Source organism: Astatotilapia calliptera, chromosome 6 (genome assembly GCF_964374335.1).
Source record: "Astatotilapia calliptera chromosome 6, fAstCal68.1, whole genome shotgun sequence".
Lineage (NCBI taxonomy): Eukaryota > Metazoa > Chordata > Actinopteri > Cichliformes > Cichlidae > Astatotilapia > Astatotilapia calliptera.
In genome coordinates, this window is record NC_137427.1 from 41,056,455 (window position 1) to 41,080,094 (window position 23,640).

Sequence of the window (23,640 nt, forward strand, 5' to 3'; positions counted from 1 at the left end):
TATGCTCCCCTGTACTTATATGAGTTTTAAAACTAAGGAAGCTAAATGATGTACATTTTATTTTATGCATAACTTCAATAAACATTTAAAAAAACAAATGTAATCTGGTTGTTACCATATATAATTACAAGTTTTCTTTAAAGTACATTACTGGAACAATAACAAAGAGAATAACACTTTGGGGTGTTGTTCATAAGAATGCACAAAAACAACATGATGGGCCGGTTGGTCAGCATAGTTTTTGTCACAGCTTAAAGTTGAGTTCACACTTGAAAAGACAGAGACAAATGTTTGGTCACATGTTCAGTCAACCCTGTGCATGTGAACAGAAGCTTGGGACAGATGGAATGCTATAGAAACCCCACAGACAGAAACTTCTTCAACAACAACATTCAAGACCTATAGATTTCCAAAGAATGCAGCACCAGAATAACTGCTGAAGCAGTTACAGTGTTATGATCAGAGGTGTAGTTATGTAGATCTTTCATCTTCTGTTACAGGCCTGTTTACCAGTTAGTACAAAAATGTTGTATCTTATCTTGGTTTTCATCATATCAGGCACAAACAAAATCCCCGGTTTTATGTCACAACATCCCAGTTTTTATTATAATCCTCCAGGTGCTCATAAACAACTTTATCAAGATTAAGATAAGAGCTTATCCAGCTTTTTGAATCCAAAATAAGATTTTTAATTTCTCACATGTAACCAAGATACTTGTATCCACAGTACTGGGAAGGTTACTTTTCAAATGTATTCCACTACAGATTACAGAATACATGCTCAAAAATGTATTTTGTAACGTATTCCGTTACGTTACAAAATACAGAGTAACGTATTCTGAATACTTTGGATTACTTAATATATTATCATGCTTTTTATAACTACATGAATGTACGATTGCTGTGTGATTTAATACTATTATTGAAGGTTACTTGCCATACCAACTAAATCTTAATATAAATGAGTAACAGTAGGTGGACATTGGGTAAGGCTGCACTTTTTGCAGCGATCTCGTATAGAAAACTATTCCGCGCGTATATAAAAACAGGTCCGCTACATTCGGCTACATTCTTTAGGGATATGCCTGTAACACTCTGCCTTCATATTAAATAATTTTTTGAATAATACATTTTAAAAATATTTCTTCACGTCATTATGAGTAGAGGTGACATGGGCCGCGAGATTGAGACACAGGCCCTAGAGCCTCTTAATGTGATTTGTTTGGGTTTCCACTGGGGTGACATGACCAACAATAGCGAAGGCATATATGAAAAAGGAAAAGACCGCCGTGTATTTATTTCAACAAGGAACTGTATTCTGAATACTACCCGTTTAAACGGTAACTTTAACGGAATACAGTTACTCATATTTTGTATTTTAAATACGTAACGCCGGTACACGTATTCCGGTACTCCATAACACTGTGTATGCATGTATGCGTTAAGTGCCTAACGTTGCTCAGCCGTTTCAGAGTATTATTGTTTTATTTTGAAAGAGACAACCGGAAGTCTATGACGAAAATCCTGGCAAGATGGCGATGCCCACGAGGAGGACTTTGGGGGCTCTTCATAGAGCGATTTGTAGCAGTTTAAAGGTACTGTAACGTTTACGAGCACAGTGTTGTAGAAAGGCATACAGTCGAAATGTAGAAGAAGCAATTCGTTTGATTTGCTTCATATGAGTACTGCCTATAATCCTGCACTGGCTAGCCTTGCTAATGTTAGCTAACAGACAGAGTATGAGCATCCACATAGACACAGGGACTATTTACCTTTAAGTGATATATATATATATATATATATATATATATATATATACATATACACACACACACATCTATATTCTCTCTCTCTCTCTCTCTCTCTATCTATATATATATATATATATATATATATATATATATATGTATATGTATGTGTGTATATATATATATATATATATATATATATATATACACACACATATACACACACACATCTATATTCTCTCTCTCTCTCTCTCTATCTATCTATCTATCTATCTATCTATCTATCTATCTATCTATCTATATATATATATATATATATATATATATATATATAGAGAGAGAGAGAGAGAGAGAGAGAGAGAGAGAGAGAGAGAGAGAGAGAGAGAGAGTATAGATGTGTGTGTGTGTATATATATGTATGTATGTATGTATGTATATATATATACACACATATACACACACACACATCTATATTCTCTCTCTCTCTCTATATATATATATATATGTATGTATATATATGTAGAGAGAGAGAATATAGATGTGTGTGTGTATATGTGTATGTATATATATATATATATATATATATATATAATATATATATATATATATATATATATATATATAACTGCTTGCTTGCTCAGAGGTGCTCTTTTTTTAACTAAAGAGAGACTTTGTGTTCATCTTGCTGGATGAAACAATACTACGTAGCTTGAGGTTTTCACTGTGTTAAGTATTTGACAAGATTAAGATATACAGATCACAACTTCACAACAGTTGAGTTCAATATAAACTAAAACGCATGGTATTCCAGGCATGTACACCTGTGAGGGAGGCAAAATATTAGAAATACCTGTCAGGGTAAGGGGCACAGCCCTCTCGGTATTAAAGATAAAGGTGTCTTTTTGACAGTGCAGACAAAAGCTGAAAGTGTTTAGGTTTTGTAAAAGTAGAATTCAGGGCCAGTGAGTTTAGAGGATAACTGTGGTGGTTAAACACATATTTGTCTCCATCCTCTTAGAATGCTGAGACGTCTCTGGATGTGCAACATCCCATTCCACTTTACCTGCCGGTCCGAACCAAAAAGCGGTACTTTATCCCTCCAGCAGTGGGATTGAAGGGGAAGAGGCAGGAAAACACAGAGGCCAAAGCCCGGGCAGCAGGCATCGTCTTCAGGCAGCAGTACTTTGAGAGGCCAATCAATATCGCCTGCACTGGTAAAATGGCCCTTAAAATCAGTGATATGCATATAAGATGTTATTTCTGAAGCTAGAGCACGTTGTGGTCATTAAGTTTTTCATATCTACCAGTACGGTAGTGAATAATGCTGGATATTAGCACTCCTCTCCTAGGAACCATCTATTGTCAAAAGTAAGCAACAGTGTTGTTTTCATGCATATAAATAACCTACTGTGAACATCACCTCAGAAATTTTTAAAACTATTGAAAAGACTGAGTATCTTCAAAGAAGATAGAAGTTACACAAATGTAAACCAGAATTGAACCACTTAGAACAAATAAAACATCCATGGTAGCATTTAGGATAATAAATGCTATAGCATGCTGCAAAAAGCACCAAATGCAAAGATAATTATATTAGAAAAGCCATAATGAAGTAAAACTAAAAGGATTCAGTTGAGAGATATGCTTACGTGCTTCCTTACTTATCACTTATGGGCTAAAACTACTCAAATCAAAAATATATGAATGAATAAAAAAAAACAAAAAAACAACAACCCTAGAATTAATAACAATTCAATTTCAATTCAGTTCACTTCAATTTATATGGTAAATGGCCTGTATTTATATAGTGCTTTACTAGTCCCTAAGGACCCCAAAGCGCTTTACATATCCAGTCATCCACCCATTCACTCACACATTCACACACTGGTGATGGCAGCTACATTGTAGCCACAGCCACCCTGGGGCGCACTGACAGCACCAAATATATAGCACCAAATCATAATAACAGTGACTTTATATTGTAAGATTAAACCCATACAATAATACAGAGAAAACGTCAACAATGAGATGACCTCCTTGGTGACAGTGGTAAGGAAAAACTCCCCTTTAACAGGAAGAAACCTCCAATTAGGCTCAGGGAGAGACAGCTACCTGAAAATAATAATTGTAAAAGAAAAAAGTAAATAATTTTTGATAAAAGTGAATGAAGACATCTAAGTGGCAGAAACTATTGTAACATAAAAACAGGCATTAAAACCATTTGATGGAAAGTTAAACACCTCTGGGATTAAAGCAAAGGGAAACGATACAGAGATAAGTTGGAGGACATCAACTCTATTTATTGTTGCGTTTTATAGAGTTTATTATAACACTTTGTGTAAACATGCACTGAAAAATTGTGCAGCATAACAGTAAAGTGCGGAAAAACCTTTTTCTTAATTCAAGGGCATTATGTTTAAATAGTTTTAGCTTTGGGAGCAAGTTTTCATTAGCTGGCTGTTGAATGTAATCTGTAGATACAACATGAAATTAGAATCAGTAACAGATGTTGTTGAAAAGGAATCTGGCGTGCTGAGCTAACAGTTCACACGACCATTCTATATTTCATTTCCTCCCTGCTTCAGACACAGGAGTTCATGTCATAGAACTGTTTTTAGATAAGTATTCAATATTTTATCTTTACATTTCTTTTACTAATTAGGTGTTACAGCATAATCATTGTCTTTACATGCAACAATTGCTTGTATAGAGAGCATATAACTAGACGTGGTAAAGGTTAATTTTCTGCCATATTTCAGTTGATAAAAGTTCTGGGTAAAAATGTGAAGATGGTCCTGATTGTTTCATTTGCCCATAGCTAAGAAAAAACAGAGATTACAAGTTAATTAAATCCAAGACGATTTTTAAAGATAAATGTATTTTATTAGAAATGCGAGAATCTCAGCGTTTCAACTGCCAAACAGCTTAAACAGCAAATGATTAAAGAGCAGGGAAACTGATTTCACAAAAAGATGTAAACACAAAGCGCAGCCCGACGACACAGACGTGTACGTGTCGTCGGGGCTGAAAGCCAACAGCTCATAGATTCTGAAGCTGCAGGTTTTATCGCTCTCCGACCAAAATTCACTGAACCAGCAGCAAAAGAAGATCAAAACTATGCTTCACGTTGAAAAACGTTGCCATGAATAGGGATGGGTATTGATAAGATTTTAACGATTCCGATTCCATTTTCGATTCTGTTTAACGATTCGATTCCTTATCGATTCTCTTATCGATTCTTTTTTTTTTAAAAGGAGAACACTAAAGTCGATTAGCTTAGAACTGTGTTTTATATCTTCTCTTTGAACAAGATAGAAATTTAGGAGTAACATGGCCTTACAAACCCAACAGTGAGATCTTAAGAGATCCAGCCTACGGCTCTTCAATGGGGTGTCACAGGTTCCCCAGGAAAAAAAATGTATATGTAAAATAATAAAATTAATATTCTCCTGTAGCAATAACAAAGTTTAACATAAATTATTCTGTAGCAATTACACAAGAATATCCAGTAATGTCCCTGCCTACAATTAAACACATTCACTTACCAAAGTGAAATCGGGGGCATCTGCTGTGGCAAATGGGTGCAAGCCTTTTACCACAAACTTAGTCACTGCTCAAACTTAGTCACATTCGTCTATCCTGGCCTGAAAGGAGACGCTACCGGTAGACTGCAGCGAGAACTGCCAGCATCTGAGCCAGACTCTGTCTCTCTCATCACGGTCACCTAAAAGCACAGTAATAGCAGGTTTTGTAATAAGGTAAATCGCGCTAACATAATATGCAATGCTAATTGATTAGTTACCTGCAGTATTAACGGGAGAGGACGTGGAAACGCTACCGCTGCTGCTGGGTTGAGCTTCGCTAGTCCGGAGCGGATCAAAAACACGACATTCGTTGAAAGCAATCGCGTGTTTTTTGAGCAAATGCTTTTGCATATTCGTAGTGTTTCCTCCCTTTGATGAAATCTCTACTTTGCAAGTATTGCACGTTGCCCTGTTGTCATCCTTTCTCATAAAGTGTAACCAAACTTTTGAGCGTTTGCGCCGCTCAGGCGCCGTGTTTCCTACTGGATAAAAGACGCTACTCAACGTGATGACGTCATTCGGGGCGACTGGAATCGATAAGGGAATCGTTTTTAAAAGTGGCAAACGATTCCAAGGAATTGAAACAGTGGGAACCGGTTCTCAACAAGAACCGGTTTTCGATACCCATCCCTAGCCATGAATTTTCTCGTACTTTTGCTGTTTTGCTTCCCCAAAATAAAATCACACTCCCTGCACAGGTCTATCTCAGCGTACTTAAAGACCAGTTTCCCATCAAAAATCTCTGTTTTCTGCATTTTTTGGTTGCTTATTATGCACCAGTCTACCGCTGTATAAGGTGCTGTCTGACATTTTTTTGTTTGTTTTTTAAATCCAAAATGACATCCGGCCTCATTTCTGCTGTTCAATACTGAAAGAAATTTCAACTTTTTAAAATTGTGTCTCTGACAAAACCTCTGTAACTGTGTTCTGTTTCACTTCAGCAGCATCAGGCAATGTTCATATGATGATTCATGGTTTTCTCACGTTTTTGATCTACTGCAGAATATTTTAAGGCGGTTATCTTCTATAAAAAGCCAGGCCTGGAAAATCCCCTTCATGTCTGTCTGTGGTTATTTAACAAAAATTTGAAAAATGTATGTTTATATTTTTATTATTTAATACTAAATGTATTTTATATCCAGGAATAGGTGATATTAAGTGTCCTGAATAAGATGTCAGTGCTACACAGACGCTAAACAGAGGGTTTTAGTGCTCTAAGTAGGGTTATATATTGTTCTTGCTAAATCAGTCAGCAGGAATGATTTATTTTGAAACATTTCCCTGCTCGGAGGCTTCACACTGGCTGATCACTCATGTCTGCTCTCTTTACCAGCGGGAATCTTCGACCCCTACATACCCCCGGAGGGTGATGCTCGTCTTTCCACTCTGTCTAAAGAAGGCCTGAAACAACGTACTGAACAGATACGACAAAGTGCCGCCTCACAGCTGGCGTGAGATTCTCTTCTTTGTGTCTTTGTGTTGTCGCTGTGCTGATGCTTTTCTTTTCTGGATATTTTTGAGAACGATTATCTTCTCAATCCAGCTGCTTAATTGAATTCATTGAATATCTTATGGTGAACTAACTGTATTCTTGTTCTTTCAGGATTCGTAAAATCAAAGAGCACGACTCCGTGTTCACAACAAAGGATTTTGCAGAGAAAGCTCAAGAAATCTTTATTGAAGCTCACCACGCCCTGACACAGTAAGAAAATAAACCCCTGTCTCACCTCACGTAGTCAACTGACAAGGAGTGTTTATTACTGTGGCACATTTTTATAGAGGTGCGAGACGCACTCAGGCAGCCTTCAGCTCTGATAATGAAACAACCTGTAGTGATAAACAGGTTATCGTGGTAAGCCAAAGTACATTACAATGAATCATGATAGTTATGATGCACATTTACAGTAATCAAACCTAATCTGTAGACCATCATCAGACACTTCATTAGGTACACCTTTTTAGTACTGGCTTGGACCCCTTTTGCCTTCAGACCTGACTTAAAGTCTTTGGCACAGATTCATTGACCATATCGCCGCACAGTTGCTGCAGATTTGTCGATTGCACATCTATGATATGCATCTCCCGTTCCACTACATCCCAAAGGAGCTCCATTAGATTGAGAGCTATGTGAGTGCAGTGAACTCAGTTATGTTAAAGTAACAAGCTTGAGATAGTCAGAGTTTCGTGACATGCGTTACCCTGCTGGAAGCAGCCATCAGGAAATGAATACCCTGTGCTCATAAATCATGGATGGTTGTGGTTAGCGAAGATACTCGGGTAGTTTAAATGTTGAGCAGTTGATACTAAGGTCCCAAAGAAAATCCCCCCATATGCTGTTACACCAAGAACAACCTGAACAATACATGGATCCATGCTTTCGTGTTGTTTATGCAAATTCTGACTCTACCATCTGGATGCTGCAACAGAATCTGAGACTCGTCAGACCAAGTTTTTCAATTTTGGTGAGCTCATACGAACTGTAGCGTCAGTTTTCCTGTTCTTGGCTGACAGGAGCGGCACCCATCTGTAACCCATCTAATTCGAGGTTCCACATGTGGTGTGTTCAGAGAGGAGTAGTTCTCTAGGCAAAAATGCCTCGTTGCTGGTAGAGGACAGAGGAGAATGGCCGGACTGCTCACTGGATGTTCCCTGTAAACCTTGGAGATGATACTGTGGGGAAAATCCCAGGATATCAGCAGTTTCTGAAATACTCAGAGCAAGCGACCCGTCACCAACAACTATCATTTTTTCAACATTTTTTCTTTTTTTTTTTTTTGAAGTACACATTTGCTCAGTGAGGATGTTTTTTGGGGGGTGATACATTTTACTAGCTGTATATGAGATATATGTACAAAGATACGAGAGGCTGATGCACAGTAAAGCAACGTGTCATGAAAACTCTCTGGCTTCAGTTTTAGAGATGAAGATTAAAATCTTTCGTCTGAATTTCAGGTTCAACAAGGAGAAACTTCACTCCTTGGTGACTGAGAGGTGTTATCCTGTAAGTTTATCCTTTGATGATCCTTGAGATAATTCAGTTCTTTGTTTTATTGTACTCAACCTTCTGTTCGGCTGCATTGTGTTCAGGAGATGACAAGGGGTAACCGATACAAGACGATCTGCTGGAGGTTTGTGGAGTCCCTGGAGCCACCCAGAGTGGTCCATGCCCGCTGCCCTGACATGGTCTCCAAAGGCAACCTGTATGGGCAGGTGACGGTTCGCATGCACTCCAAGCAGGTACAGTATAGTATGAGTATTTGTGTGTGTTGGTGTTTTCATGTGTGTGAGATTGTCCAGAACAGTTTTGAGCAAGTACATTTTTTAGTGTTTTATTATAAGTTTTATTCCTCACTCACTGAACGTGTCCCTTTGTCAGATGGACACGAATCACTTCTGAGATGCTACTCCCTTGTTTGACATGTTTCTATTTCTAATCTTGTATTTTATTGGACTCTCTTTGAAAAACTGTTCTGCGTATGTTATCACATTGCCTTCTGCTGTTTGGTTCATGACAGTAACATAAAGCATTTTATATTGGCTTGTTGAAAGATGACATACAAACGACCTTTTTTGCCCTGTCAGTACATAAAACCAGCAAAAGCAGGTTTGATTTTATTCCAGAAGCCGTTTGACTTGTGAACACACACATTTTAAGGCTGCATGTCTTTTTTGCAGGTTTCGATGTTGTTGGTCAGTTACTCCTTCTGTAATTCAGCTCTTATTTTTAACTGTCTGTCAGCTTTCAAATGCCCCTTCTGGGACAAATTTAATCTTTTCATGTGAGCTAAAGTGAAACCAGTAGCCCTGCAGCCAGTTTTTAGAGTTGCTTTGGAATCTGTGTGTCCCACAACAACTGTGTTTATGGAAGTGATGAAAAATCTAAATCAAACGCAGGGTTAGGTTTGCGTTCATGTTACAATTAGTGTTAAGACGACTAATTGAATTTACCTCTGTCTGTGTCTGTGTGCAGACTCTGGCCATCTATGACCGCTTCGGGAGGTTAATGCTGGGAAGCGAGGAGCAGCCGAAGGATGTATTGGAGTACCTGGTCATAGAAAGGCATCTCATCAACCCCTACGGCCGGTGGCGGTTACATGGAAAAATAGTGCCATCTTGGGCCCCTGCCAAGGATCCAATTATTAAGGTGACCCTCTACTCTAAACATTTATCTTTTAGTAAGAAAAAGGCAGAGGTCCAAGGCTCTCTCCCTGTCAAATGCTAATTAAAATACTGTTATTAACTGGCCTGTTCATACTTCACTTTAATGGGCACATGAACAAGGCAGACAAAATCTGTTAGCTATTGCAAGCTTTGATATTTTTTTCTTTCTTTGCATAAATATAATACATTTCTGTGTCCTTTTTGAATAGCCTTCAGCCTTTCTTCTATAAAAAATAAAAATACAAAAAGTTTCACCTTACACTAAATTTTATTCTGGACCTCTATCATGAAACTGTCTCACTTTTCAGGGTGCTGTATTCTGCAGTTTAAGCTCAGTTTTCATGGACCTGGCAGACTAGAGCCTTGAAAGCACACACTACTATACATTTCATCTATCCAAAATTAGTGTCACACTGTAATATAGAGCACCAATGAAGACCAAGGGAGCACTTCCATTCAATTTTAGCATCTTTCTAGCTTTCACAGCCGACTAAACGTAGCTAATATTACAAATGCTGCCTCTTCAGTGACTGAAAATCCACAACCCTGGACAAAAATGACAATCGGCAGTCATGTTAAACAAGCTGTTTAAATGCATCTTATACGGTATGTGTGGCTTCTTCTGGCCTTACTCAACAAAGAAAACAAGAAGGGCAGTCAACTTTATCTAAAGGATATCCACATTTTTTGACATCTTCAGGGAAAAAAAAGCTCTAATGTCAGATAGCCGCCTCGTCAAATGTGATCAGAGGAGATGCTATTCTGCTGTTTGAGCTGGATCTGTTCTAAATACTTCGGGAGATGATTTCATTGTGTCACCCCAATTCTACATTCATACAACAAGATGAAATTAGGCAGTCGTAGGCTGCATCATAGCAGGTTGAAATCTGCACTTTTTACACGGCAGACAGTCGTATTTTGTATGTAAAATGTAATTTGTCTGAAAAGATAATGCAAGTAAATACAATTGCAGCTCTACTGAAATATACTGTAGAACAGTGTTTTGAGTCAAAGGTAGTTAATAATTACCACTCCTGTCACCTGGAATTTAAACCTGGTGATCTGCTGCATTAAGGTGAATCTGTTACAAGTTGCTCCCACACGAGCGTGTCAGGGAGATTCAGTAAAGAAAAAGCAAACCAGGAGGTTGTGTTAAGTCTACAGAAACCTTTGCAAAGCGAGAGTGACACAGGAGATGGCTTGCATTAAATGCATCACTGCTGAGAACTGAGAATGTAATCACCTTAAATATGTGAGTCAGTCCCTGCTGTGGCTCAGATATATGTGGCAGATGGAGCTGTAATGTTGCCTGGAAGGTGTTTTTACCATCAGCATCAGAGCTCTGCAAAAAAAAGCGTTAGTCATACTGTCAAAAAACCCATGATGTGATGTGAAGATGATTTACTAAACTTCTCATTCTAATTCATCTGTCGATAAGAGATTGTGGTGATCAGCTGTGAACAATTAGTGTCTGTCTCTTATTTGGGCTTCAGGGCAAGAAAGCAAAGGAAATCTATGTCAGTATAATAAAAGGAACTATGCCTCAAGTGATGTATCAGAATCTGATCAGTCTTTACTAGAGGTTCATGATAACATTGGAATAAGTTACTGTATATACCTTTTATTCTAATACTAATATTCTAATGAATTCTGATTCTAGTATTTAGTCACTAATTGAGACATTTGTGACAGATAAATTATTTTAGCTTTGATCATACAGGTTAGTATGTGTCTGCCTTCTGTCAGTCACAATCTGTCAGTGAAACGCCTCCTTGCATTTTGTCCATGAACTCAAACCAAAAAAAAACTTTCCCCCCCACTGTGATAGAGAATCTAAAGATTGTTTTCAGGAGAAAACATTACAGGTAAACTAGAGAAGTTTATTTTTCTTTTTATGAAACCTTTCTGCTGTTCTGATCTTAAACGTTGATTGCTGTTGGAACAAAATATGCCAGCACACGTTCTGCAGAAGGCTTTTGGACTTCACCAACATTTAAATAAGATTCCACTTTGTTTTCTTCTTCTAGACGGTCATGATTCCTGGTCCAGAGCTGAAGCCAGGGGAAGAATTTGATGCCCTGAACTATGAAGTTCCTAAACCAGAGGCAGTACAGTGGTATAAATGAGCCACCAGGGGGCGCTGCGCCTTTCATCGAACCACAGGCGGACTGTGTTATTCATGGGCCAAATGTTGTTTAAAAGTTGGCTGTGGCTGGTTATAATTTGTCCACTTCGGCAGGAAACCAGGCTTCCCTATGAGGCTCGTTTCTGATTGAAAAGGGGCTTTGGTTGTTGAGGCACTGGAAGCAGCAGGTGAATTTTAGATACTACTGCACAGAAAGCCAATAAAACCTTCTTTTCATGATGGTTTTGTCTCAAACTTATTGTTTTATTAAATTGATTGTGCACATGTAAGAAATAAAATGGTCAGATGTACAGAAATTGAGTAATTTATTTCTGCGATGGATATACTCAGGAAATATGAGATAAAGTGTCTCACCTGGTTTTCTTTTCACAAATTACTGTAAGCACAAATCAAGATGTGTTACAACTATATATATGTGTGTGTCTACAATTTACAGTACACTCATTAAAAAAACAACAACACACAAACATTGCTTACAAAACTAGGTCAGTCCACTGACAAAAAAAAAAGACTTGGAGCCAACAACTGGAGTTAAGCAATAAAATCACTGTATGACACTGTAGCAGCATAAAGTCTGATGATAACCATCAATGAATTTCAAACAATATTTGCTGGCATGGACATGCAGCTTAATTACATCTTAACTAACAACTGCTGATATTTAAAGTCCAGAATTTACCACATATTACTGTTTTTTTTTTAACTTGGAAGCTGACTCTGAAATCTGTGAGCAGTGATTCAGAACTTAAAGTAGCATTCACTAATATCACACACTGAAATTAAAAGCATTGTTTGATGTGAAGAAGTGATTAGCGAATGATGACCATCTGATAATCATAAGATGTTGTCTTTAAAGAAAAAATATTGATCTGTTAAACAACCAAGGAACATTTACTACTGTGGTGCAAACCACTTTTGGCTTAAGTCATTTGTGCTTAAAAACATAATCAGCCTTATCAAATAGCTGCAGTGTTTTCAAAAGGTGATTACACAACAGCTCTGTGGTGATTGCAATGTTTTTCATATGTTTTTCTTTGACTCGGAGTTCAGATTAAGTTCATGCACTGTGTGAAACAAGCTGTTTTATCTTTCTTTCCTATCTTTTTAGACCATCTTCCTTTTGATTAGTTGCTCCTCAACAACAGAAGGTATAAACAGTTGGTGGGTGCCTGAGGTGACCACATTAGGGATATCCCCTCCCAATGATATCAAATAATGAGCACAGTAGATAGAACTGTCTGAAACCAAGCTATTGACTCACAGAATAATTTTCACACACCATTAAAAACTTTGTGTTCAAATATGAGCAGCTACCACTGTGGCAGTGAGCATGACCGAAAATGAAAGCATAGTCGGTCCACTTTAATAGTAAACACTAGTTTTTTGTCAGGAAATGAGTCACCCAAACAAAGAAGTATGCATAGTTTTATCAATACTTTTGAAATGTAACTGTGTCCATTGTATTCCTGCTTGACAGTTTGTATTTTATTTTAGTTTGAACAAATGATTTTTTAAGACATTTTGAGTTGTCTGGTGTATATTTATATGGGGCAGGAGTATTCCAAAGTGTCGTATCTGTAGACACCCTGTGTTGTACTTTTGTTTGAGAGTAGTGCTGACTTAACTTCAGCTTTTGTAATAATTGTAGCTCAGCCATCAATATACTGATCTCATGGCACTCAAAGACGCACAAAATCATTTGCATTTAATATGGGGGACAGAAACAAAGACATTGGACTTCAGCTAACTGCTTTACATGCCCTTCTATCATGTAAAAATCTTTTTTGTGTTAAATGTATGGGGTACATAAATCTTCTGTATGTACATTACAAAATGTATTTTCAGTCAGGTCTGCACAACTTGGAGTGTCCAGCCAAGTCTAGCCTTCCAGGATTTTAGACATGTGGGCATGGCCCGACTGTTTGTCAAATTTCATTAATCAAGTCTACTCTTTAATTATTGTTTAATAATCCATCAGAAAGAAATTTTGCCGTTGCCAGCTGCAGGGAAGCTCTTCTATAGCTGAGCCTACAGTAGCTACAAAAGTATAAAGCTATAGGTCAGGTGGGAATACAAGAGCTTCAGCAGCACACTCGGCATCGTCCTCTTCGTCTTCCTCTGGAATATTCTCTGGCTCCCATGTAAAGATATCTGACGCATTGTCAGTGAATGAGCCAGATGTGCTCCTTAACATCTCCCAAGGGCACAGAGCATCTCGCCTGCCCAGGGCTAAGTTTGCCTTAGACTCATCTGTTTGCTCAGGGCTTGTGTCTGCTGGAGTTCCTTCGACACTAAGGCAGCTCTGACTTTCTATGACATCCTTGTCACTGTTGGGAATATCATTTTTGTCTTCACCTGCTCCAGTGATACTTTTCTTTTGGACGGTTTCATCAGTTTCCCACGGACAAACATTTGCCAGAGCACTATCTTGTTTTTGGAGAATTTTTGGTTCTTCTGTTTCCCATGAACTAACATTTTCTTTAGTGCTATCGTTCTTTTTGGCAGCCTTTGGTTCTTCTGTCTCCCATGGACAAACATCTGTCCGAGTGCTATCTTGTTTTTGGAGAATGTTTGGTTCTCCTGTCTCCCATGGACAGACATCTGCCCGAGTGCTATCTTGTTTTTGGAGAATGTTTGGTTCTCCTGTCTCCCATGGACAGACATCTGCCCGAGTGCTATCTTGTTTTTGGAGAATGTTTGGTTCTCCTGTCTCCCACGGACAAACATCTGTCTGAGTGCTATCTTGTTTTTTAAGAACTTTTGGTTGTTCAGTCTCCCACGGACAAACATTTTCTTTAATGCTATCGTTCTTTTTGGCAGCCATAGTGTCTTCAGTCTCCCACGGACAAACATTTGCCAGAGCGCTACCTTGTATTTTCAGAACTTTTGATTCTTCAGTCTCCCATGGACAAACATCTGCTTTTGTGCTGTCTTGCTTTTTCAGAACTTTGGGGGTTTCTGTTTTCAGTGGACAAACATTTTCCTGGGAAATGCCCTTCCTTTGTAGTTTTTCAGATGCGTTTGATACTTCAGTTTTAACTGTCCCTGCTTCACCTGTTTCCCATGGACAAACATTTGCTCGAGCGGTGCTCTCTGATATTTTGGGGATCTCTGGCTTTCCTGATTCTGGTTCCTCTATTTCCCATGGACAAACCTCTGCTGGCTTTTTAAGTTCTTGAGACATTGTTTTGGTCGCTGCAGTTTTTTCAGGTAGTGCTGTTTCCCAGGGGCATACATTAACTCTTGTGCTGTCTTTTCCATCAGTATGTTCTGAAGTAGCTTTCAAAAGTGAGGTATCTATTTCTAAATCTTCTGGATTGTCTTGTTCACTTTCCCAGGGACAAATATGTACCTTTATGTCATTTGTGGAGTTGATTCTGTAATTGTCTGCTCCGTGTTACTGCCTTCCCATGGGCAAATATTTTCCTTGATTGTCGGGGGATCAGGGAAATCCCATGGAGAACTTGCTGCTGCTTTGTTTATGTGTTTACCCCAGTTTGAGGCAGGTGATATTGCATGGTAATGTTGCTCATTACTTGATGCACCAGGATAGATTGCAGCTTTCATGACCTCTCGCTGAAGGGGCACTGTCAGTGTTCCCCTGTTTTCTAAAGGATTTAAATTTTCGTATACACCTTCAACCTTGTCCTGCATATCCCACGGACAAACATTAGCGTATTCATTAGTTTGTATTACTGAAGGCTGGGGAGACTCTGAAGTCTCCCAGGGACATATGTTTAATATGCCTTTTAAAGGCTGCTGTGCCTGTAAATCTTTAGAAAGGATAGTGTGAGAAACAACTGGAATATCCTGAGATTCCAAAGGACCCACTTCTCCATGACCACTTCCTTGTCTTCTCATGTTCGCTTGCTCTTGAGATTCCCAAGGACATACGTTAGATCGTTCAGATACCTGTGATTCCCAAGGGCAGACATCTGCTTTGATGCTCTGCTGCTTCTTTGGTCCCTCTCCACTAGCGATATCCCATGAACATACATCTGTATGAGGAACATTACGGGTTGGAGTAATTCGATAACTACCTCTTCTGTGAGTTGAAGGGGTTCTGGAGCTGCTTATAGAACTTATACTACTACGTTTACTACTCTGCCTCGACAAAAGCACGTGTTCATATGTCCCATCTTTTTGCATATCTTCTGAATCACATGGATGGATAGAAGATTTTACAATTACAAGCCTTCGTGGGCTTCTGTCAGAGGAATCCCCAGAAGAGAGTCTGACTGCATTCTGCTTAACAAGACATGGTTTTCCATCTGCTGTTGTCATGCTTCTTTTCTGGAGTGACCTCTTTTCAATGCTAGGATGTCTTGATGTTCCTGACCTTGGTGTTGTTGAAGCACTTTCCTGACTTTTTTGCGAAATAGAATCTTCTCTATTTAAGCTTCCATCCTTGCTGGACCTGCTAGCTGCATCAATTGATCCCATCAATGTTTTCACAGTCAGCCACTTAGCGGTTGTAGTGGTGCGGAAAGAGAAAACACGCTGATCCTTCACAATCTTTGGTCTTGGAGAACCAGGTGCACTTGTAGACATGGTAGACTTGGGGGACTCGATTTCACCTTGTAGGCCTTTGTCCACAGAAGACTTATTTTCTACAGGTGGCAAATGGTCCCAAGGACAGATAAGTGCAATTGGAGATGGTGGCCTTTTTTCCTCATCATCCCCAGAGTTTGCATATGTGACATGCTTCTGGTTCTTGTCACTTGACTGTTCTGGCTCCACCTCCCAAGGGCAGATTTCAGCCTTGTCAAATGACTCAGATTTGAGAGCACTCCTGGTCTGGTCACTTATAGAAAGGCTTGGCCTCGACCTCACTGTGTTGGCTCTGTTAACCTTGGGTATATTCTCCATAGAATGGCTGGTAGTTGAGGTTAGGCTCCAAGATTTATGAAGTCTGTTGTGATCAGGATGCAAGAGATTGGTATCAATCGTCAGATTCTGGGCACTGGCTGACTTACAGACCCCTGGTGGTATATCCAAGGAGTCTGTCTCAGATCGCTGTGAGGATCTCTTCACAGTATTGGCCCTTAATGTGGAGGTGTGCAAAGACTCTCGTTCCCTGACATAGTGATGATCACTTTGCGACTTACGCATGGATGGTGATGGTGATAGAGATGCTGACTTCATTGAACTTCTGTAACTGATACTGACCGTCTCTGTAGACCTTCTAAAAGAGTCAGAATGATTCCCACTTCTACTGCGGAAGGATCCATCTTTCTCCTCACGGCTGCACTGGCGGCTCATCGTTTCTGGGATTTCAGCTATGCGTTTTATAAGGGATCTCCCCAGTGCACATCGAGAGCTTCGTTTTTTAGGTAGATGAGGGTTGTTTGCAGCCATCTTCTTCGTCTTGTGGACTTCTAACTGGGCATATAATTTCTTCAGTTCATCCTGATGCATATGAAGAAAGGAGGGAATTGATGAGATAGAGGTTGAAATGATTGAGAAGAGGAAAAGACAAGGAGAGTCAGGATAGGTAAAGAGTTTTCAAGTATGAAGAACACAGTTCAGGTTAAAGCAAAGGATTGAAGGGTGGAGAAAGTTCATAGAAATTTGTTCAGTCTACAGTTAACTGTATTTACTGTTACTTTATGATTTCATTTATAACATATTTACCATTTGTTTATTGAATCTACATATAAACATAATTAAAATTAAGGGATAATTATTTTTTCTTTTTTAAATGTAGCCTTTGGAATTTCTTCCATATTATGTGCATTATGCCCTACTGCAAAGTGATAACATCGTTCTGTGGGGACAACAGTGTTTACCCGAAAGTCATCAGGGTCCACACTGTGCTCACTCCATGCAGAGTGAAAACTGCTGTTGAGGTAGGAGCCAGAGCGCCGCAGGTCAACTTCATCTTCATACACCTCTGCTGCAATCTCCTCTCTCCCAGGTTTGGATACATAAAGGAACTGTGGAACACATAGGAGAGAAGCACATGTAAGATAACTGGTTTTGACTCAACACAGTCCATAAGTAATAATTACACATACAGAAAGAAGTCTTGAACATTATTTAACTAGAAGGACTGATTGGAAGGCTTTCCACTTCAGTTGAATTCTACTTCATTTATATAGCACCATATCATAACAACAGTCACCTCTATGTGTTTTATATTGTAAGGTAAAGAAGCTACAATAATAAAGAGGAAACCCCAACAATCAGACGAACTCCTATGAGTAAGCACTTGGCAACAGCGGTGAGTTCCACCAACATTTTATGATATCTAAGTAAATGTAGCATGTTAGCTTAATACATATTAGCATTCAGCATACATTAGCATACTGGCTGGCTTTCAAGCAGAACTAGACCATGCTGAGTTAGCGGTTATCGTTAGCATTATATAACGAGGTCTTATATTTAACATAAAGTCGAGTTACATGCTTAAAGTAGTTAAAGATAAAGCTAACAAGTTTGAGAATACTGTGAGATATCATTTAGATTTTTACAGCATGTCATCCAATCAGAAAATAAGTGGTTTGAGTCCCAGCTACTCTGAATGTTGAAATATCCATGGGCAAGATACAGAACACAGGGTTATCCCTGATGCATCCATGTGAGTGTGTATGTGACTGTTAGACAATATATTAATGTGTGTGAATGAGGCTTGTAGTAAATTTTTTTTTTTTGCCAAGGGCAGTAGAAAAGCGCTAATCCATTTTCCATGACTTTTTTTCTATTCTTACTAGTGCTGTCAGCGTAAATCTCGTTAAAATGACGTTAACGCGGCAAATCTCCGTTAGCGAGTTAACGCGGATCACCCCGTGCACGGGGCTGCATGGCGCTAACGTGTTAACCAGCTAACCGCGCTAACGCATTGACACAGCGCAGCCCCACGCACAGGGCGGTCTGCGTTAACGAGGTTATGGTGTAACGTCATTTCAATGAGATTAACGCTGACTGCACTAATTCTTACTGTATAATTAGTCTACTCTGGCACTATGGACATAAAAATGTGGAATACCTTGGGAACAAAGAGCAGGGCGAGTGTCACAGTGATGGTGACATGGGTGTGTGTGAAGGAGAGCAGAAGCATCCAATCAGGATGAAGAGATGGAAAGGTAAATCTGTGGGAAGCAGAAAATATAGAATCATCCCACGTCAACGTGTGTTGGCTTTCTATTTCGTATGGTACACAGACATATTGTTAAGCATGTGATGGGCTTTACTGCCTTTCTTTTCAGACACATTGACCTTAGTGGTCTTGGTTACTGTTTACCGGAACAGGTGGAACAGAGAGGAGAGAAGCAGCTCATTGTGGATGGCGATGCCCATGTAACGAGGTTCATGGAAAGCTGAGGGTACTGGCCTTACAGCAGTCCACAGTGAACTCCCCCAGCACAGGAACAGAAGCTCAGCTGTAGCAGAAGACTTTATAATCACTTGGATGTTCAAGAATACACAGTACAAATGTTGAAACTAGTTTTACTTCACCCTAACAGTAGTTTTGTGGTGCTTTATGTTGTGCGCTAAAGCTCTTAATACTGGTGACAACTTAAATACCTTTCTTGAATGCAATTCAAAGAAGTCTCATTTAAGCTTATTCAACAGTGAAATTATTTTTTAAGATATATTCTGGTTTCTTATAATTTAATGGCCAGCTATTTACTGATGTATACTTTTTTATTTTTACCTAGAACTTAAGTTGTCAAGATAATCCCAGTGAATTGCTGACAAAGTGATCCTGTGTGCCCCACTGGATTTTATTGTACCAACGCTGCCTTCTACTTTGTTGTCTAATTTATTGCTTTAAGGAATAAGTGTAAAAATGGACTTGTAATGAACTATAATAATAAAGTTGTAAACTTGCCCATAGGTGTGAATGTGAGTTCGAATGCTTGTCTGTCACTATGTGTTGGCCCTGTGATAGACTGGTGACCTGTCCAGGGTGTACCCCGCCTCTCGCCCAATGACAGCTGGGTTAGGCTCTAGCCTGATTATGATGATGACACATCTAAAGTAGTATTTACTGAATTCTTAGACCTAAAATGAATCAGATTATCTTTATTATGTCCTTATGCATAAAGACTTAGAGGTGAAAGAGGTTTTACTTTCTTTTTATCATAACTGTAAATAGATATAGACATAGGTACACTTTGAGATTTAATAGAATCACTGTAACAGCTACTGTATGTTTAATGATGCTGTTGATACTCTTAACAGGTTCTTTACATGTAGTTTACTTACCTACAGCCATCATGTAGTCCCAGCGGTCAAGGTAACACATGTTGAAGCCCTGTCCATCAGGTGTGTTGGTTGTGATGAAGACTGGAATGTTTCTGTCACGATTCTGCATAACACCCACCGTCCATGCACACAGGAACCAGCTGACTGTCATCAGCATCACTCCCAGAATTCTCAGTAAATGGAGGCTGGACATGTAGGGCATTCTCTGGGCTGTGCGTGACAGGAACACCTTCAGTACTCTGGTCCAAAACAAGAGCAGTATTGGCCCTTAATGTGGAGTATTTGGGTACTAAAGACAAACTGGTGCAACTTGTAGTAAACAGTAAAGTCAGTGACTGAGTGTTGAATTTGATGTCACTTCAATATGAAGTTTCTTGAGAGATGTCTTTGCCTGGAGAGACTTTTGATATCAGTGGAATTAGGCTCAAAGTAAGTAATGTAAGTTAGACAAAAATCCACAGAATAATTTTTGCTCTCCACGATAATTGCAGATTTATACAAGCTGGGGAGATCTCTGGGAGCTATTTCTAAACAACTGCAGATTTCAAGATCATCAGTTCAAACAACTGTAGATAAGTACAAGTCATCCAGATGTGTTACCACTTTGCAAAGGTCTGGCAGAAGACCCGAAGGGTGACAGAAGAGATTGGTTAGGAAGTTTAGAAACAACCCAGGAATCACCGATTATCACAAATTATTCAATGTTATCTTAAATAAACAGGCAGATGGTGAAAACTTGGACATAATTGGGTGTTCCAATTGGTTTTGGAATGGATTAAGAAAGTAAGCTAACACATGAACTTCCCAAAGCTCTTTAAGCATCAACCCTATTGAAAATTTAGGGACTATGCTTAAAACCGAGGTTTGTGACAGAACACCAACCAATTTAAATTAACTCTATCAATTTTGCCAAGAAGGGTGTTCAAATCTCCAGCCAAAGTTATTCCAGAAACTTGTTGATGGCTATCAAAAGATCCAGGATCACGGTGCAACTTGAAACCTGCCAAGTGACGTTTAACCAAATATTAGTGTGAGTGTATGTATACATTTAGCTTATACGTAGACCTTTGTGGATTTGAGAAAATCCCCAATAAATCACTCAATGTTTATTTGAAAGGACAGAAATCAAAGTCTTCCCATTTATGGTACACTCTGGGTGTACAAGTTAGCAAACTTTAGCTGATAAGTATACGCATATAAATTCAAGAGGAACATGCTCTTTCCCCCCCATAAAATTACACAGTCTTAAAGGCAAGTGGTTTAACTTAGTTTTGAAATGAATCATTTTATAGTCTCTTTATAATATAGTTTTGTTTGCTAAAAAGCAAAACAAAACAGACATCTATTGTCCTCCCAGTACTCCAAAAACTCAATTAACTTATCAATTTTAAATAATAAATAAAAATACTATGTTATGTGGAAACCATCGTATACAAGTTGCTCTTTGACCACAAATAGTGTCTGTATCAAAACATATTAAATATATGACAAATATGATCAATTTCATATTATTTGATATGAGATTTATATTTGTAGATACTCACTGAACCCAAATGTTATTTAATTATAACTGAATGCAGTTGTGGATTTATAAATAGGCCTAATTTCCTTCCAGCTCACTCAGAAAAAGATCATACAAAATATCTTCCAGTAAAATAAACTAAATATTTTACAGTAAAGTTCATGTATTTTTCAAGAAATTGAGCATTTATTCAAAGCCATTAACCACTGTGCTTTGATGTTTAAGGACAAGGTATTAAACAGAAGCACTTAATTTTAACTACATTAAATGTTAGTATCGACTACTCTCGGTGCTAACCTACCTGTACATCTTAAGTGTGACTGTGCCGTAGACAATGGAGAAACCAAGCATTCGCACCCAGCGGAGCAGGATGCACCTGAAGGTGCTTGGCCTGAAGTACATGATAAAGACCTGCAGAGACAAAGAAAGAAATGCTTAGTAAAAAAAAAACTACAGCTATACACAACCAACCAACAGTTTCTATTGGTGTATAGATAGTTGGCACAACCAGTTATTAGGTTTAGGGGGCGATCACTTCTTCACCATGTAGGTTTTGGATTTCTTTCCCCTTAAAAATAAACGCCTTCATTTAGAAACTGCATTTTGTGTTTACTTGTCTTATTTTTGTCTAATATGCAATTTTATTTGATAATCTAACAGATTTAAGTGTGACAAACTTATCAAAAAATAGAAGGAGGTAAACACACCACTGTATGTACATTACCAGTCAAAAGTTTGGACACACCTTCTCATTTAATGTTTTTTCTTTATTTTTTTAATACTTTCCACATTGACAAACTGAAGACATTGGACATATGAAGCAAGATATATGGAATTATGTAGCAAAGAAAAAATTGATAAATAACTCTAAATATCTCTTATATTTAAGATTCGTGAAAGTAGCCACCCTTTGCTTTGCTGACAGCGCTGCAAATCCTCGGCCTTCTCTCAGTGAGCTTCATGATGTCGTCACCTGAACAGGTTTTCACTTCACAGGTGTGCCTTGTCAGGGTTCATTTGTGAAATTTCATGCCTTCTTAAAGGAGTTGGGACCATCAGTTGTGTTGTGCAAAAGTCAGGTTGGTACACAGCTGACAGCCCTATTTGACAACTGTTAGAATTCATATTATGGAAAGAACCAGTCAGCTAATTAAAGCGAAACAACAGTCCACGATTACTTTAAGAACTGAAGGTCAGTCAGTCCACAAAATTGCTAAAACTTTGAGTTCCCCAAACATGCTTCCAGACTGTGTAAGGGCCATTTGACCAACACGGAGAGTGATGGAGTGCTGCCCCAGATGGCCTGGCCTCCACAGTCACCTGACCTAAACCCATTCGAGATAGTTTGGGATGAGATGGACTTCAGAGTGAAAGCAAAAGGGCTAGCAAGTGCTCAGCATCTCTGGGAACTCCTTCAAGACTGTTGGGAAACCATTTCAGGTGCCGACCTCATGAAGCTCATTGATGGAAGGCCAAGAGTGTGCAAAGCAGTAATCAAAGCAAAGGGTGGCTATTTTGATCTAATCAAATTTCAAACACGTTTTGAGTTGTTTCAAACTTCACACTGTTTATTACATAATTCCATATGTGTTCATTCATAGTTTTGAAGTCTTCTATGATGTAAATAATCATGAAAATAAAGAAAAACCCTTCAATGACAATGTGTGTCCAAAGGTTTGACTGGTAGTGTATACATACACACACCACATCTGTTTTTACTGATGCCTCTGCTGTCCGTATAAGCGCACATCACGCCTGACTGTAATCACTTTGCTGTGATGGTAGCATGAGCAAAACAGTGTCAGCCACTCAGGATAAGAGCATAATCTATATCTTGTGATAATGTAAATGCAAACATACATCACTGTGTTCAAACTGCTTATACAGAATAAACTGTTTAGAGTGACAACTTATAGAACAAAAGTCATGGCAGGAAGGCCCGTTTAATCAGTATAAATGGCCAGCACACAAACACAGATTGGGGTCTCTGTTATAGATGGAGCTGCACAGCAGAAAGAAATAATGTGATTGGTCAACCCAAAGATATAGTGCAGTGAGTAAGCTGAGCAAAATAAAACAATCAATGACAGAATAAATGAATCAATGCAATAATCCAGTAACTCCAGTGATTATTTATTGGGAACCTGTGTTCGCCAGTGCAGATTTGCATCATGGGGCTCTAAACCAAGCTCTCTTCTGATCTGACATTGTCTTTATTAACTATATACTCAAAAACCGACTTTAAAGCTGAGGCTAAAAATGAGAACA

General features: G+C 38.7%; 2 protein-coding genes across 2 annotated transcripts in view; one reads left to right on the forward strand and one right to left on the reverse strand.

Annotated features, from left to right (window-relative positions):
* Positions 1-1,477: 1,477 nt before the first annotated feature.
* mrpl45 (mitochondrial ribosomal protein L45) lies at positions 1,478-11,935 on the forward strand. Its single transcript, XM_026172089.2, has 8 exons — positions 1,478-1,595; positions 2,767-2,962; positions 6,666-6,783; positions 6,936-7,034; positions 8,285-8,333; positions 8,420-8,569; positions 9,303-9,476; positions 11,521-11,935. Exons 1-8 carry the CDS (start codon positions 1,533-1,535, stop codon positions 11,617-11,619), a joined length of 948 nt encoding a protein of 315 aa, XP_026027874.1. The 5' UTR covers positions 1,478-1,532; the 3' UTR covers positions 11,620-11,935.
* Positions 11,859-23,640, reverse strand: part of gpr179 (G protein-coupled receptor 179) — a 35,188-nt gene continuing 23,406 nt past the window's right edge. Inside the window, 7 exon segments of the mRNA XM_026172083.2 lie at positions 11,859-14,996; positions 14,999-17,048; positions 17,429-17,575; positions 18,628-18,730; positions 18,883-19,021; positions 19,851-20,089; positions 21,674-21,783. Of these exon segments, the coding sequence (XP_026027868.2) occupies positions 13,693-14,996; positions 14,999-17,048; positions 17,429-17,575; positions 18,628-18,730; positions 18,883-19,021; positions 19,851-20,089; positions 21,674-21,783 (4,092 nt within the window). The 3' untranslated portion in view covers positions 11,859-13,692.

Excerpts from the sequence above, each read along its gene's own strand:
- mrpl45 (XM_026172089.2), top strand. The coding sequence starts at position 1,533 with ATGGCGATGCCCACGAGGAGGACTTTGGGGGCTCTTCATAGAGCGATT. Across the intron at positions 1,596-2,766 it reads CGATTTGTAGCAGTTTAAAG|AATGCTGAGACGTCTCTGGA; the intron begins GTACTGTAACGT and ends CCATCCTCTTAG. Across the intron at positions 6,784-6,935 it reads AGTGCCGCCTCACAGCTGGC|GATTCGTAAAATCAAAGAGC; the intron begins GTGAGATTCTCT and ends TTGTTCTTTCAG.